Source organism: Actinia tenebrosa, unplaced genomic scaffold (genome assembly GCF_029948245.1).
Source record: "Actinia tenebrosa isolate PJP-AT-01 unplaced genomic scaffold, QUT_ActTen_1.0 PGA_scaffold6__47_contigs__length_16458017, whole genome shotgun sequence".
In the NCBI taxonomy this organism is placed as follows: Eukaryota; Metazoa; Cnidaria; class Anthozoa; order Actiniaria; family Actiniidae; genus Actinia; species Actinia tenebrosa.
Genome location: NW_028292583.1, coordinates 10,598,113 through 10,615,230, shown reverse-complemented (window position 1 = coordinate 10,615,230; position 17,118 = coordinate 10,598,113). Strand labels below are relative to the sequence as shown.

Here is a 17,118-nt window from a genome sequence, read left to right as displayed (position 1 = left end):
AAATGAGACAACAGAAAATTTAAGTAATTGATGTGTGGCTTACTCGAAAAGCTATTTCATGCTTATTGCTCAATCAATCCACATGACAGGTTTATACCAGTTCCAGCCAATCAGAATCTTTTTTTTTGGGAGGGGAGGGGACATTTCTTCATATAATTGCAGACAGATGTAGCTGTGTTCAATACATTTCATGTAGCTGACTTGGAACAGAAATACTTTTAAGTTAAGCAAGGTAAGCAGTATAAGAACTAACTTGACCATTCATTCCCTACGTTATAGTTTTAGTATGGGAAGAACGGGTTGCGCAGTGGTTAACGCGCTCGACTCTTAAAAACACACCCACACACAAAGGCAAGTTTGATCTCTTTCTCCGTTTTCTAATAATCTTTGCCTTAAGCACAAAGGCCCACTGAGAGAGTTCGAATGCAGTCAAACCGAATTTTTTTTTTGCACAGTTTTGCTTTCCAAGCAAATTGCGTGTAGTCATGCTTACTTATTCAACATAACAATCTTGAAATGCACGCAAAATTTGATCGATAAATTTAAATTACTTTTTTTTTAAATATAATTTTCTCGCCATAGGACAAAGGAGACGTGGAATTTCAAGAATGTATGGTTGCAAAACTGGTGCGGGCAAAGGAAAGGCTCCCATGTATCAGCAAAGAAGGCCAAATTTTGACAATGTGGACGACAAGAGTAAACCATGGGCGAAAACCGGAGCGTGGTTCTTGGGACCAAAGGCTGACAACGCGGGTGCATTTAAGGAATTCGTGAATAAAGCAATTGATAGCCATATTCAGTACAGGCAAAGGTAAGTGTTGCGTAAGATATCTCCTAGGTAGTTTATAAAAATAAAAAAACAAACAAAAACAAAACGTTTACTGACATTCAGAAGTACAACAAGTCTGTGTTGTATTAAACAAATGGTACAACGGTCCTAACCATCAGGACTTAAGGTGGCTGGACCCCCTCACGCTTCTAATTTGTATCCTGACGTAGTTTTGAGAGAAATGATCAGCGAATTTTAGAATAATGGAAGATCTAGTAAGATTGACTAGAAAACTGCGATGAAAAGTGTGCATCAAATGTTTAACCCGTCTTCTGCACTATACGTTTACACAAAATCGCATAAGTCGATTACCTTCAAAATGTTCCTTTTTAAACTAGATACAGAGTAAAACTAAATGAGCAATGACTTTTGTGAATATATAGCTCTGAAATATTAATTTCGGCGGTATGAAATCCATTGTTTAGTTTTGAAGTAGATTATGCACTATATTTAAATAATCTCAAATATCTCATAATTAGCTTGATAGATTTTTTCAAAAATCCCTACAAATGGAGGCATCTAGTATATAATTATGTGGTACGAAGCATTTTAGTGTTGAACGCTCTGCAAGGCTAAAATTATTTTCTGAACGAAAACAAATATTTCATCATAATCACGTGTTATGACGTCCGATCTCACTAAAAAATACATCAAACATTAATTCAATCTTTATGTGACTTATGTGCAAAAAAGATTTGCAATCGGATAAAACACGTTTATGCACCAGCGTTCCAAAAGTGGAAGGTAGCGGTCAAGCATGAGGGGGTCCAGCCACCTTAAGTTGCCGATTGCTTGGTTTGGGCTGTTTGTTTCGTTTCTTTCTTTTTTACAGCTTTTATTCACCACCCTTTTGTGAATATTTTATGCAGTAACGAATCCTTTCATCAAAACCAATAAAAGAGAACAAAATATCCTTTGACAGGATAAGTGTGTGTAAGCCCTATTATTGTTTCGGGGTCAGTAACAAATAAAATACCTAACCTTACCATGACAATTAGGCAGAAAGATTCGTGAAATAGATATGAAGTTTTTGAACGCCCCTCCTGATCCGGCCCCTCGCGATTAAACATAGCCATTAGAGAGTTTTAGATTTACGTTCACGGCAAACGTGAAACGTCAGTTGACCAGTAAAAAATTCTTTTAAATTACTGAAAAAGAATCGCAAAAAAGTCCATGTAGTAGAAAAAAAACAAAAGAGTATTTGTGCTTGGTGAGAAGGTTTGTAAAAGGTAAAGTAAAATACACAAAAACTATGAAAACGTGGTCACGTTTGCCGTTTGCGGGGAGAAAAAAAAGTCAATCTAAAACTCTCTATTTTTGTAATCCCATCCTCTAATATTTCCACTCGAAAAACTTTTTCTTGTTTCCATTCTGTATTTTTATCTAAAGCATTCTGAAGATTTCAAGTTTTTTTTCTATAATAATAATAATAAATCAATAATAATAAATCAATAATAAAAAATTATCTCTTTTGAGAGCACCAACATCACAATCATTAGTTTACAGAAGGGTTCTCAAAATTAAAATATATAAACAATAAAGATAAATCAATAATAAGATATCTAAATACTAAAAAAATCTTAAGCTTAGAAGTATAAAAATAAAAATACATATATATATATATATATATATATATATATATATATATATATATATATAGCCTCATAATTCTATAATTAATTCTACAATTGGCGAATTAAAAATACCATGATACCTGATCAACCAAGAAGCCCAATTCCAATAGAAAGAAGCTTTTCTTCTCTATCCCCCTTCCCCTAGTAATGTTGAATGAACGGATGCTCATGTGCCACCACTGAATCATTAGCCGAAACAAATTTGGCAACTGATTAAATACTTTTGTAAAGGGAATAAAAGCCCTATTGAGCTATTTTTTTTCCTAAAAGAGGGTTTCATGAAATGTCTTCTTCGCAAGGCGTGCACAAGTCGTACTCTTTAGCATAGTTCCTTTCTTTAGCTGTGCTGAGAAGATACATTAGTATAGACGTGATTCAAACATAAAGATCTTGTTGTGCGCCCAAGTTGAATGGGTGTATTCTCAAAAACCACATAAATATACAAAAAAGGCAGGACAATTTAAAAAAAGAAAATTAAGAAATTTGAAGTCGGAAGGTCCTGTTTCTCAGGAGAAAAAAAAAAAGGTTTATGAAAGGATGTCCAACTCATTCACAAACGCTCACTGATACGAATATTTGTCACGTACGAACTCAAATCACATGTCGATTTTCCCTTCAGCTATTTTCCCTGTGACCCACCCTACGTCACAGATGAAATGCGCCAATCAGAATCATTCCAAGAAGCTATGAAGAAAATTGATGACGAGCTTCAGGATATGCAGAAACAGCTCGTTAAAGCTGTACCTTTCTTTAGTTCTCGTTACAAGGTATTGAAAGAACTTTATTTCATGCGGGTAGCACATGACAGTTATAATTTAAATAATTATACTGATATCCCAGTGGCCCTTGACTTTGATCAGTGGCGACGATTTCGTGCATGATGTCATTCTAAAATATTTTACCTATTTTTACACGTTTTGTTACATTAGGGTCACGTGACATGGGATACCGTCATGCCTGCAAATCTTGGTTACATCACTGCCTTGATGTTTAACCAAAACAACTGCGCTGCTGAAGCCTCCACCGTGACTACCAAGTATGAAGTAGAAGTGGGCTTGGATCTTTGCAAGATGGTAGGCTTCGATCCCGACAAGGCCATGGGTCATCTTGTCACTGGAGGTACCGTAGCTAACATCGAGTCTATGTGGGCTGCTCGCAACATTAAGTATTACCCCTTGGGTCTACAAGATGCTATCAAAAACGAAGACGTTCTTCAAAAGGCAAGGGAACTCACGGTTAATCTACCATCTAAGAAACAAGACGTGAAGATTGTGGATGCAACGAGCTGGGAACTTCTGAATCTGAAAGCAGATACGATTGTGGCATTGCCTGAGAAGGTAAAGTAAAAACAACGCTGTTTGGAGACAAAGCAAAGACATCCAAAGCAACCAACACAATAATTAGTGAGAATAAGAATAAGCCAAAATTATCTTTCTAAATACAGGTCAGTGCCATGTGTGCCATCAGTGAATCAGACTTGCTGGGCATAATGTCCAAATATGCGTACGAGTCTATTGGTACCCAAGTCTTCTGTCAACGTCACAATCTTAAAAACAACCCCTGCTCTCTTGCACCTACCACGGCCCATGTCTCTATATTTAAAGGAGCAACCATGCTTGGAGTAGGCAAAGGGAATCTAGTGATGGTCCCCGTCGATGAGAATGCTAGAATGGACGTCAAGGGTAGGTCTTTCACGTGACTAACTGGTATATTGGATGATAATCAATGAAGATATTCCAACGTTTTTAAACTCATTTGCTGTTTGTATAAATGCAGGTTTGCGAGACATCTTGGAAGACAAGCTGGCCAATCAAATCCCTGTCGTCAGCGTAGTAGCAGTGATGGGTACCACTGAAGAGAGTGCTGTAGACCCACTCGTAGACATTCTTGAGGTCCGCGAAGAAATGAGGGCACGGGTGAGTCAGTATTTTTAATCTTGATAACGTCTTCAGATTTTCATGTCATTCGATCCACACGGTTCGTATTGTCAAATTTGTGGTCACTGAAGTCTGCCATCATTATCTTTTTCTTAGGGGTTGGACTTCATGATTCATGCAGATGGAGCATGAGGAGGATACTTCTGTACCATGTTACGAACTCCACCAACTCCATTGGCCCAAACAAGTGAAAATTCGTCATGGTTTGTGCCTGAGCTCACTCTCAATTATCATACTCACGCTCAACTGTCAGCGATCCAAAACGTCGATACCATCACCATTGATCCACACAAAAGTGGTTTCTGTCCCTACCCTGGTGGTGCTACCTGTTATCGTGACAGGCGAATGAATGGCTTCTCGAGCATCACTAACCAGGTTACCTATTACCATGGATCACTGAATCTTGGAGATGTTGGTATTGAAGGATCTAAACCTGGAGCAGCTGCTGCTGGGGTTGTTATGGCACACAGGGTAATTATTTTAACACACTGCCTTGACCATTTAAAAATCTATTAGATAGCGATTTTGTTTCTTTACTTTCGACTGAATAGGTGATTGGTCTGCATAAGAATGGCTATGGAAGGATTCTTGGTGAATGCATGTTCACGTCTAAGCTACTCTATTGCTACTGGACCGCTCTCGCCGAGGACGACCCTTTCTTTGTCGTTCCCACCAAACCTCTGCCCCCTAGCCGTACCCGTGAAGAACACATAAAATTCATCAAAAAACACATTATTGGAAAAACGAATGAGGAATTGGCAGAGGTATGCTTGATTTGAGTAATGTATACTTTATGTTATTCAACTTTCAAAACTAGATTCGTGTTCCATACAGAATGATAAAGTGATGGAGTATCTTCGTGAAGTTGGTCCAGATACAATGGTTCCTTGTTTCACCTTGAATATCAAGGGCAACACTGATGTGAATAAACTCAACGATGTCGTCCAGGCCGTGTTCAAAGATCTTTGCATGTCAGATGACAGGGTTAGTGCTTTCCGATGCTGGTGACAGCGTCCACCTATGGCCATCATCCTCACAGTACTGCATTGAAGGAGCTCAAGAAACGACTGGGTGTAAGTTTTGTTTTCCAAAAGTTTTATCTTCAGTGAGTTTTGTCTTTGATTTCATCGGCAAAATTCTAGCAAAATAACTACACAAAAGCGTTGTCCAATGTTGCTTCTTTCGTGGATGTATCCGCCGAGACATACATGCAATGAACGCTTATTATTTTCTCACTGTTGACTTGCGGATAACGATTTACCTCTCGTATGGAAGTATCCGCCGCAACGTACGCGAGCGCTTTTCGTTGTGGACTTACAGATAACGTTTTCTAATAATTTGTATGGAAGTATATACATAACTTGTATCTTCCGTGATGTTCCTTTCACACACTACAACTACATTCTATGTTGATTTTTACGGAGGGAGGAAACCGGAGAACCCGGAGAAAACCCTCATAGCATAGGAGAGAACAACACATCAAACAAACTCAACTCGCATATCATCCGGTCATAAGCGGAAGGTAGATTGATGGCTTTTCATTCTCATTGTGGACTTGCAGATAACCTTTACTTACTTGATCGACGAACTCTTTGCCTGGTATATTTCATATATCACTCACCTTCCTCTTTCCCCGGCTCTGTCCATATATACAGGTCGATCCTTATGACACAACAGGAGTTAAGTACATCATTACAACCTGCATGGATCCTTGGGCCACTTCCATCGAGTTCTTGGACGACCTGGCATCCATCATGAGGAACACTATTCTCTGTTCCATTGGGACGGTACGTTTTGTTGTTCAACACTTTTTCTTTGGACGAAATCAGATTTCCACATTTGGTTATTTTGATTATTATAAAATATTTGAAAAATAACGCGCGCGCTGATAAGCTAACTTCCTTGTTTATATCAGAGGACAGAGACAGGCTCGCGTAAGGTTGTCCAACAATATCATATAAAAGCAAAAAAAAACCAGGCTGATTATGTCTCTGTACTGTGATTTGTAGTAGCTACGCTTCGTGTTTTTCAAGATTTTTTCTCTCGTGCTCTACAGCTCCCAGCGTGTTTATATCACAGTACAGAGACATGCGGTCGTGCGTTGTATTGTATCCCTTAATTAATTAAATGCTACTATGTAAAACACACCAATATTCCAATGCTGTTGTTCTTGGTTTCTTCAGGTGACAGATCCTAATGTCCATCATGACCTCGTAACCACTGGTCACATCGATGGGAGGAACAACATGATTGTGTACTATGCTGGAAAGTTCCCCAACGTCTCACACCAGTACCACGCTCTTGCAAAAGTTCAGTTCATCAATCCCGCTGATGGAGAGCCAGCAATCCAGGGAGCCGCAAGAAGGGGAACAGAACCTCTGGTGTTACGAAGTGTGGAGCTAGAAAGACTTCACGATCTGTTGTTGTATGACTTTGACGAAGGAGAAGAGGGCAGACGGGAACCTGAGATCGAGGTTTGTTGGTGTTAAAGCTAATAGTCCTCTTCATAGTTCCCTGCGCCATCTTGAAAGGTAGCCGTGCCTTTGTAAGCGTGACGAACGGTGAGCTTGCATTGATAGACATGTGAATAATTGTCCAAGGTGTTAAAGGTATCTATCATTGAAAGCTCACCGTTCGTCTCGCTTCAATGCAAAGGCACGGCTACCTTTCAAGATGGCTCAGGGAACTGTGAAATTTTTACTTTTAGTAACCTAGCTACACAGGGGCTTAGCGAGGTCTCGATTATAGAGGGGGGAAAATGTATCATTTTCCCGCCAAGTCCACAGGAATCCCGCATGAATTGTTTAAGTATTGGTGCCAAAAGCAAACTTTTGGGGGGAGGGGGATGCATGTGCCCCCAGTGCCCCCTTTCGCTACGCTAGTGTAGCTACACATGAAAACTTTTTTTATTTGTAGGTGGAGTGCTACTCGGGTTTACCTAAGGCGAGCGACAGGCCATTTATGAAAACCAAAATAAGGGTTGTGGATGTGGCCAGATTTGAACACTTTGACCTAAATGTCCGCAAGTATCCTGAAAATAATAGGTACTTCTTGTATGGTGACGAACAGAAGGCCTACATCTCGCATATTCCTACTAAAGACCCTGACTTCCTGCAGGTGTGTGATAATCATATGGTCGCCTAATGTGACCACTTTTTAGATTTTAAGAAACAATGAACGATGGTGGTGATGCATGATGACGAACTACATGATGATACATGATGATGATACATGATGAGGATACATGATGATACATGATAATGATACATGATGATGATACATGATGATGATACATGATGATGATACATGATGATACATGATGATGATACATGAAGATACATGATGATATATGATGATGGTACATGATGATGATGATGCACGATGGTGATACATGATGATGATACATGATGATGATACATGGTGATGATGATACATGGTGATGATACATGATGATGATGATGATGATACATGATGATGATACATGATGATGGTGTTATATGATAATGTTATGTGATGATACATGATGATGATGCATGATGATGATGCATGATGATGCATGATGATGATGATGATTCATGACGATGATGATGATACATGATGATGATACATGATGATGATGGTGTTACATGACGATGGCGAGGATATATGATGATGATAATGAGGATATATGATGATCATGATATATGATGATCGTGATATATGAAGGTAATAGCAATATAAGCGTACGAGGATGAAGATACATGATGATCACACATGATGATGATATGAAATGATGTTAATACCTAACGATAATGATGGATGATAATACATTATGGCAGCGTTGCTAATAAATGATGATGAGTTTCTGATGACGATTGCTCTTCATATTTCAGTTGGTTGAATTAGAGTCTGTTTCTGAGAATGTTTCCAAGCATCTTCTCAACCATGGCATCGAGATCGAGCTCCCTTTCGATGGAAAACCAATAAAACAAGGACGAGATATTGGAGACCCGCTTAGTGACGCTAATTACGTGGTAACCTTCACCGGAGAAGGCGGTCAGGAACAGAGCTCAAACATCAAGATTGGACATAAGATATGGTTTGATGGCGAGATCATCAATGATGAATAGATGAGTACGTATCAGTATTCGTTTTATGCGCTAGCATATTCAAAACACTGAAAGAAAAAAACACTCATAAAAAATTTAATAAACGCCCAAATATTATTCATTTTAACTATTGCGGAGCGATTATGATCATCTCATGGTTGTTTTCAAAAGGATGACAGAGAAAGTAGTGAATAACAATAATATCACCGGTACTGACCAAAGTGAAATTATTATAGTTATAAGTGGTATTTGGTCATCGACTATTCTTAACCAATCTTTTTATTCCTGTTTACAGGTGCAGGAAAATGGTTTGAAGGCGAAGTTTAGCATGAATTGCATGGCAAACACGACTGATCTAGCATCATTAAATGGAAATGTGAAAATAAAGAAATATGTGGAAAAAAAAGTGTTTTACTTTGAATTTACTTCAATAATCGTGATATGTATATGTTCGCTAGCGGGAATTGTTGGCTCAGTAACAACGCAATACTCCTTCAGCTGATTCAATGCTTTAGGTGAAATAGCAAAACTGAAATAAAGAGAATTTTCTGACCAATAAACCCTAAAACCTCTTTTAAGAAGATGTAATTTTTTACCATCTTGGTCTAGCTTTATAGTTACCGAATGTTTCAGAAAAGTATCAATTAGCTTTTTTAGATAACTCCCAGCAAGAGATCCCTGCAGGCGGACTTAATATATCTTGTTTTAATGTATCTGCAGGAAAATTTCTTTCTGTTGTACGGTTCAAAAGATTAATCTAAAGCTGAAAATGAAATCTAATTTTTTGCCTTTCAACAATTTATACTAGATTCTGAACGTTGTTCTCATTGTCTTTAGTAATCAACTTTTCTTATACTACTGTTTCTTTATGTATTAGATATTTTGTCCCTTTTCTATGTAATTATTATTTTTTATGAATAGGCATATAGAACCCCCGTCGAAGATCAAAAACGGTTGAGCATAAATCATCTTTGGAAGATAACTCGGTATTTATAAAAACAATTTTTTGCGTTATTAAATTTGACTTTTAAGATGAGATCTGATCTGATCTGATCACTTCCCATGATTGTAAGCTGTGTTGCAGCCCGTAAAGTCCTCCACTGAAAATCAAAGATTGTGGAGCGCATTGAGACGCAAGTATAATGCGCCATATAAGAACTTTCCATTATTACTATTATCATTATTCCATAAGAACGATCCATCGGTATTGTGTCTTAAATGTTTTGTTACTTGGGTAACGTATTGCTTTTTGCGCAACGTACTGCATGTTGACGAGCGTTTAATGGTATAATAGGCCTTGCCCGAACTCCCTGGAGTGATCACAAAACAATGGTTTCAAGTCGAGGTTGGAGTTGATAAAATACAGTAAATGTATGAACACATCAAGTTGAACCTCGACTCGAAGCTATTTATTGATTCGTGGTCGCTCAAACGAATTCGGGAAAGGTATATAGGAACTCCTTGATCCAATTTTCCTTTTACCGCACTACAAAGGTGATCACTGTGCTCTTCACTGTGCTCTTCTGTTTTTCAAGGTACCGGTAAGGCTGAAAATCTTGGGGGAAATTTCTTTAGGAATAATCAATTATTCAGTTTTCTCTGTTAGTACATGGCCTTTTTCTGCGTGCTGCATTATTTTACTCCGAACTCAAATAGAGAATATATAGTTTCATGTACAAGCCTGGATCTCATGGAAAATGCAACAGGAATGTTGCGGGAAAAAATTCCTGTTTCTTAGCCTATCTTAGAGAGTAGTTCAGGGCTGTCCAATTCTATTTTCACTCGAAAGCAGCACAAACACGAACTCAAAAAGAGTCATGCTCTTCGTTCAATGTTGAATTTTCTTTGTTTTCTACTGATTTGGTGGCGAAATTTAGTGAATAATCAGTTGGTACTTTTTACTTTTTTTTCTCTATCGTTTTGAATTCTATACATAATTTAACCTGACCTCTATAGATTCTCAGTCCACAGATTAGTTTAGTTTAGTTTAGATCACTGGGTAAATTGAGGTGCTCAACTTCAAAACAGCGAATGATAGGGGGAGAATGAGGTCCCGTCCACACCTATTCGGATATTTTTGAAAACGGAATTCTTTCTTCGTGGATTGGTCTTGCGGAATGGAATAGAAGATTTTCGTTTTCAAACGCAAACGGATACGTGTGGACGGGGCCTAACCTTTGGAATCCAGGGCAGACACAGTCGTATTACCAATATAATTAACAAAAGGAATAGAATAATAGAATTCGATACGTACCTTTTCTCGATGATAACCCCACTTTAAACACGTTTGTTCCCATTCCTTAGCCAGCCTATGAAAAAGTAAAACGATTAAGATTCCGTCATTTTTAGACATTTTCGAATTTTAAGAAAATTTATATTTTTTTCATAGAAAAAATTCTGTGTAACTTATTCATATTCTAAGAGTATAACTCAGACATCAAAAGGACAAGTTCTAATTTTGACTCAATGTTGAGGCAAATTTATGCATATATATAGGGGGGAACGATTTATTCACATTTTTACAAATGTTAAAATGCTTTAACCAATAAGTGTTATCTGAAGGTTATCGTTTAAAGTATTCGAAAAGTTTGGTGGAAAGGCCAGCCTGTTGATCACTCAACAACGCTATAACAAATTATAATTATTGACAAAAAGGGATAAGAAATAAAGGAATAGAGGGAATTTCTCCTTAGCTTTCTGGCAACCTCCTTGATCAATTCCTACAATTAATTGGAAAATATTGTGCTCCCAGCTCCTTATTGCATGGTAAGTTTGATGCTATGAAAAACTATAAAACGCCACTTTTATTTCTGTTAGTTGAATTGAATCGTCGAAAATGCATCGCCAAGGCAGCGGTAAAGGAAAGATACGCATGTACCAGCACAGCAGGCCAAACTTCGACCGCGCTGAAGATACAAGCAAACCATGGGCAAAAACCGGAGCGTGGTTCTTGGGACCAAAGGCTGACAACGCAGAGGAATTTAAAGGCTTCGTCAACAGAGCAATAGAAACCCATATCAAGTTCAGAGATAGGTATTTTATGAAATAACATTCTTTAAACGCTAACCGTGGTGATTATAATCAATTGTTTCTTTTCGATAAATGAATTTTCATTTTGCGTCTGTATTTTCTCCTCTGTAGTTATTTTCCATTTGACCCACCCTACGTCACAGACGAAATGCGCCAATCAGCTTCGTTCCAAGAAGTTATGAAGAAAACTGACGACGAGCTTCAGAATATGCAGAAACAGCTCATTAAAGCTGTGCCTTTCTTTAGTTCTCGTTACAAGGTATGCGATGTACATTTTAGTCAAATGAAATGATTTTCAAGTATTAACCTTAACCTTCCCCAGGGTCATGTGACATGGGACACCGTCATGCCTTCCAACCTCGGTTACATCACTGCCTTGCTGTTTAATGCAAACAACTGTGCTGCTGAAGCCTCCACTGTGACTACTCCATATGAAGTAGAAGTGGGCTTGGATCTCTGCAAGATGGTAGGCTTCGATCCGGACAAGGCCATGGGTCATCTTGTCACTGGAGGTACTTTAGCGAACATCGAGTCTATGTGGGCTGCTCGCAACGTCAAGTACTATGCTTTAGGTCTTCAAGAAGCAATCTTGAAAGAAGATGCTCTTGCCAACGCAAGGGAACTTACTGTTTATCTACCATCAAAGAAACAAGACGTGAAGATTGTGGATGCAACGAGCTGGGAACTTCTGAATCTGAAAACAGATGAGATCATCGAACTACCAGAAAGGGTTAGCTCTTAGTGACAAGTAAAATACCTATCATTATCTAAGGCATACTATGCAATAAATCTTAAATTTGTTGTTCCTATCTTTATATTTTAGGTAGCCACAAGGTGTGCCATCAGTGAATCAGACTTGTCAGGCATATTGTCCAATTATGCTTACGAGTCTATTGGCACCCAGGTTTTCTTGGAGCGTCACAACCTTAAAACAAACCCCTGTTCCCTTGCACCTACCACGGCCCACATTTCGTTGTTTAAAGGAGCCACGATAACTGGTATAGGCAAAGCAAATCTGATTACAGTCCCTGTCGATGAGAATGCTAGAATGGACGTTAAGGGTGAGCATTTTCAAAATCAGTTATCAATGTTTGATAGTGAGAAACATCTCATGATATCTATCTCTGGTCCAGGTTTGCGAGATATCCTGGAAGACAAGCTGGCCAATCAAATCCCTGTCGTCAGCGTGGTAGCAGTGATGGGTACCACTGAAGAGAGTGCTGTAGACCCCCTCGTAGACATTCTTGAGATCCGGGAAGAAATGAGAACAAGAGTGAGTTGTCCGTTTAATTGCCTGCTTATCCAGTGTGACGATTGTAATTTGCCTTTCATCTTTTCGTTATAGGGGTTGGACTTCATGATTCATGCTGATGGAGCATGGGGAGGATACTTCTGTACCATGTTACGTACTCCACCAACTCCATTGGTTCAAACGAGTGAGGACTCCTCTTGGTTTGTACCCGAGCTAAACCTCAATTCCTACACTGTAGCCCAACTATCAGCGATCCCAAACGTTGATACCATCACCATTGATCCACACAAAAGTGGTTTCTGTCCCTACCCTGGTGGTGCTACCTGTTATCGTGATAGAAGGATCAACAATTTCTTGGGAATCACTAACCAGGTTACCTATTACCATGGATCACTGAATCTTGGAGATGTTGGTATTGAAGGATCCAAACCCGGAGCAGCTGCTGCCGGAGTTGTCATGGCACACAGGGTAATTTGTCTACTTGATCGGAAGCTTTCGATTTCCCCCGTTCATTGGCTAAACTTTCTTAACGAATAAATGTTGTATATTCTGCAGGTGGTAGGTCTGCATAAGAATGGCTATGGAAGAATCCTTGGTGAATGCACTTTTACTGCTAAGCTGCTTTATTGCTACTGGACCACTCTTGCAAATTGGGACGACCCATTCTTCATTGTACCCACCAAACCTCTACCCCCTGGCCGTACCCGTGAAGAACACATCAAATTCATCAAAAGGCACATTATTGGAAAAACAAACGAAGAATTGGTTGAGGTATAATTCGAAACAAATAAAGTTGACAAAACGTTAGTAGAGTTTGCATCTCAAGGGTTCTTTTCATTAATACAGAATGATGAAGTGATGGAATATCTTCGTGAAGTTGGTCCAGATACAAATGTTCCTTGCTTCACCTTGAATGTTAAGGGCAACACTGATGTGAACAAAGTCAATGACATCGTCCAGGCCGTATTTAAAGATCTTTGCATGTCGGATGACAGGATCGCTTCTTTCAGGTTTCCAATGATTGTGACTGCATCGACTTATGCACATCATCCGCACAGCGTTGCACTGAAGGAACTCAAAAAACGACTAGGGGTATGCCATCCATTAGAAAATGATTTCTTCAATAAATGATCTCACACATTTGAATCATTAGTTTATATCCATTTTTTCTTAACTTTTCGATGACAATAACAACAGGTTGATCCATACGACACTACCGGTGTCAAGTACATCATCACCACCTGCATGGATCCTTGGGCTACGAGCATGGAATTCCTGGAAGAATTGACATCAATTATGAGGAACACCATTCTCTGTTCCATTGGGACGGTGGGTTTTTTAAAATAAGAGAAATTATTAAATAACGAAAAGTTCATTATCATCTTCTCAAACGCTCTTCAAATTCTCTTCACACTTTTAAAGGTGGTGTTTTTTGCTGCTTTTTTTTCCAGGTGACAGATCCTAATGTCCATCATGACCTCGTAACCACTGGTCACATCGATGGGAAGAACAACATGATTGTGTACTATGCTGGAAAGTTCCCCAACGTCTCACACCAGTACCACGCTCTTGCAAAAGTTCAGTTCATCAATCCCGCTGATGGAGAGCCAGCAATCCAGGGAGCCGCAAGAAGGGGAACAGAACCTCTGGTGTTACGAAGTGTGGAGCAAAAATGCCTTCATGATCTGTTGTTGTATGACTTTGAAGAGGGAGAAGAGGGAAGACGGGAACCTGAAGTTGAGGTTTGTAGTGGGTCCCTAGAAGGATCTGAAACCTTTATAACTGTGGTTACTGCACAGCTAACAGCTATATCATTGATAGTTGATCATTCGATAGTCTGGTCGTATTCTTCGTTTGCACCGGTGGCGGTATTTAACAAAAATATATATCTCATTAGCTTTCATCGTAATTCTACCACAGGAGCATATCCAGGGGTAGTAAAGGGGTAGTAAAGCCACCCCTCTTTTGCTCATATTTCTCAGTATTATCCTTAGTAAGCCACCCCCTTTTCCTTGCATTCATGGTAAAGTCTTTGTTATAGTCACCCCCCTTATAAAATTCCTGGATCCGCCAACGCTACCCATTTGAATCTCTTAGGAATGCTTGCTAACGATCCATTCTGGGGACTGGAAACATTCAGTCGTAATGAGTAGTTTATTTTGATACAGGTGGACTGCTACTCTGGTATCCCAACTGGAGACAACAGGCCTTTCATGAGAACCAAAATCAGGGTTGTGGACGTGTCCAGGTTTGATCACTTTGATGCCAGTGTTTTCAAGTATCCTGACAAGAGCACGTACTTTCTGTATGGAGATGAAGAGAAGGCCTACATCTCGCACATTCCAGTTAAGAAGCCAGACTTCCTGCAAGTATGTGCTAACGCCTTCTTTTACAAGCTATTTAATGAAAAATTAATAGAATAACGATATTTCTTTTTGTTTCACTAGTTGGTTGAGCTTGAAGACATACCTTACGGTGTTTCCAAGATTCTTCTCAGTTATGGAATTGAAATCGAGATCGTTGGAATCCCCCAAGAAAGGCGCAGTGGTGGCGAGATTGATGACCCCTTGACGGAAAGTTCATACATCGTGTCCTTCATAGGGGAGGATGCAGAAGAGCAAAGGGCCACTATTAAGATTGGCAGAAAAATCTGGTTTGACTCTGACTTCATTAACAACGATTAGAAGAGGTAGGCTTACTTAAAATCGTTAACATTGATATCAGTTTGTTGTTACATACCATTTATTTTTTCGTTTTGTTTTAGTGGTCTGTGAAACGAGTCTTCTTCCGAGAACTGAAAGAAAACATATACGCACTTACCAAATGAAGTAGAATGGATATAGGAGAAAAATAATAATAATATAATCAATTAAGTTAAACTATAGAATGCAATGCATGGATAATACTGAATAAATTGACTCCCCGCAATTATTTCTTGCCAAATCAATAAAGAGTTTTAGAGTCTTGTTTACGGCAAACGTGAAGCGTCGTTGACTCTTTAAAATCCATAGTAAAAAGTAATCGCAAAAGTTTCCAAGTAGTAGATAAATAAAAGAATATTTGTCTTTGGTGAAAAGGTTTGCAAAAGGTTAAGTGAAACACAGAAGAACGACGAAAAAGTGGTCACGTTTGCCATCGCGGGAAGGAAAACGTCAATTCTACAACTCCCCCCTCCACACAAACATTAAATCATGAACACTAATAAACATTAGGCTTCGAACTTGTCCGTTTTTTTTCCTTTGTCTCCTGGGTAAGCGAGGATTAGTACCAAGTTTAATGATAAATCTCCCCCTGGCCGGCTTATTCTGATTATTCACAGTCTGTGGTCAACTGCAAAAAAAAAAAAATAATAATAATGATGATAATAATAATAATACGGAGCTTGACAAAGAAAATTAGATAGACCCAAGTTGTTATCAAAGCCTTTGCTCAGAAAAATGGAGCCCTTTTTGAGAAAGATAATACGTTCGAGAAAAAATTAAAAATTAAAATTCTAGCTCGATACCGAGGCTCTCCGTAATCAAAATGATCAGTAGATATACACCGTTCTCATAATGGCTGACAAGTGCACGAAAACGAGGTCAACCAGTCATTAGTTTACAATAGAAGATATAAAAGCACATGAAATGCGTTCATAGAAGGAAAGTAAAGAAAAGCATAGAAATTGACTTTTTGTTTTGAACTGAATTCGCGCTATCCACCTTTATTTTGTATGAGCAGCCTTGCAAGATGACTGGGTGGCCTTGTTTTGGTGCGCTTGTTAGCCATTATGAGAACGGTGTATAGGGCTGTAGATTCAATTATAACGTTGTTGAGCAGAAAACTCCCTAGCATTTCAACCAATTTTTTTTAATAATTATTGCCCAAAGGTAGGAACGTCGTATATGGTATATTATTTTATTCCTACGAATAAATGTATTTGATGATTCATAAGTTTGTAGTATACATGAAGTACCATGCGACTTAAGACTTGCAATCAAGTCAGAATTTTATGATAGCTATCGAATGTGGCCTATACCATGCTGTTTTTAGACAAATGGTGTTGTGGACTCCTAAGATATGCAAGGAAAAATTATCTAACAATAACATGGTGTAACAAAAAACATATTTATTATTGCAATATAGTCCTTGTAAACTCTAAGACAGACTCAAAGGAATAATTGAAGAAATGTCAACGATAACTATCATTGTGTAAACAGAAATATATTAAAACAAAATTGGGCTTCTAAACTCTACGACAGATTAAAGGAAAAAATGAAGATATGTTAACGATAACTGTCATTGTGTAAACAGAAATGTATTAAAGGAAAATTGGCCTTCTAAACTCTACGACAGATTGAAGGAATAA

At 38.6% G+C, this 17,118-nt stretch overlaps 2 protein-coding genes and 1 long non-coding RNA gene across 4 annotated transcripts; 2 read left to right on the top strand and 1 right to left on the bottom strand.

The window, feature by feature from the left end:
• Positions 1 to 106: 106 nt before the first annotated feature.
• LOC116287325 (uncharacterized) lies at positions 107 to 8,893 on the top strand. Its single transcript, XM_031693991.2, is given in 15 exon segments — positions 107 to 232; positions 583 to 811; positions 3,083 to 3,230; positions 3,393 to 3,800; positions 3,908 to 4,145; positions 4,240 to 4,379; positions 4,497 to 4,871; positions 4,952 to 5,164; positions 5,235 to 5,393; positions 5,396 to 5,473; positions 6,056 to 6,187; positions 6,584 to 6,874; positions 7,317 to 7,517; positions 8,273 to 8,513; positions 8,784 to 8,893. Coding segments are annotated over 13 exon segments (2,823 nt in total). The 5' UTR covers positions 107 to 232; positions 583 to 608; the 3' UTR covers positions 8,510 to 8,513; positions 8,784 to 8,893.
• Positions 6,114 to 15,576, bottom strand: LOC148906043 (uncharacterized). The gene is made up of 4 exons (XR_016121500.1): positions 15,510 to 15,576; positions 10,743 to 10,797; positions 6,549 to 6,863; positions 6,114 to 6,213 (listed from the first exon to the last, which is right to left on the bottom strand). It is a non-coding gene; the product is annotated as an uncharacterized LOC148906043 (long non-coding RNA).
• Positions 9,906 to 15,990, top strand: LOC116287358 (uncharacterized). Of its 2 annotated transcripts, none has more exons than XM_089038677.1 (14): positions 9,906 to 10,023; positions 11,306 to 11,521; positions 11,630 to 11,777; positions 11,841 to 12,248; positions 12,342 to 12,579; positions 12,652 to 12,791; positions 12,864 to 13,238; positions 13,326 to 13,541; positions 13,617 to 13,862; positions 13,968 to 14,099; positions 14,222 to 14,512; positions 14,939 to 15,139; positions 15,218 to 15,459; positions 15,535 to 15,990. In XM_089038677.1, the coding sequence occupies exons 2-13, from the start codon at positions 11,325 to 11,327 to the stop codon at positions 15,452 to 15,454; spliced, it is 2,829 nt and encodes a 942-aa protein (XP_088894803.1). In that variant the 5' UTR covers positions 9,906 to 10,023; positions 11,306 to 11,324; the 3' UTR covers positions 15,455 to 15,459; positions 15,535 to 15,990. The 2 variants fall into 2 exon arrangements, with proteins under 2 accessions (XP_088894803.1, XP_088894804.1); XM_089038678.1 differs by having other exon boundaries at positions 9,933 to 10,029.
• The last annotated feature ends 1,128 nt before the right edge of the window (positions 15,991 to 17,118 follow it).

Excerpts from the sequence above, each read along its gene's own strand:
- LOC116287358 (XM_089038677.1), top strand. The coding sequence starts at position 11,325 with ATGCATCGCCAAGGCAGCGGTAAAGGAAAGATACGCATGTACCAGCAC. Across the intron at positions 14,100-14,221 it reads TTCTCTGTTCCATTGGGACG|GTGACAGATCCTAATGTCCA; the intron begins GTGGGTTTTTTA and ends TTTTTTTTCCAG. Across the intron at positions 15,140-15,217 it reads AGAAGCCAGACTTCCTGCAA|TTGGTTGAGCTTGAAGACAT; the intron begins GTATGTGCTAAC and ends TTGTTTCACTAG.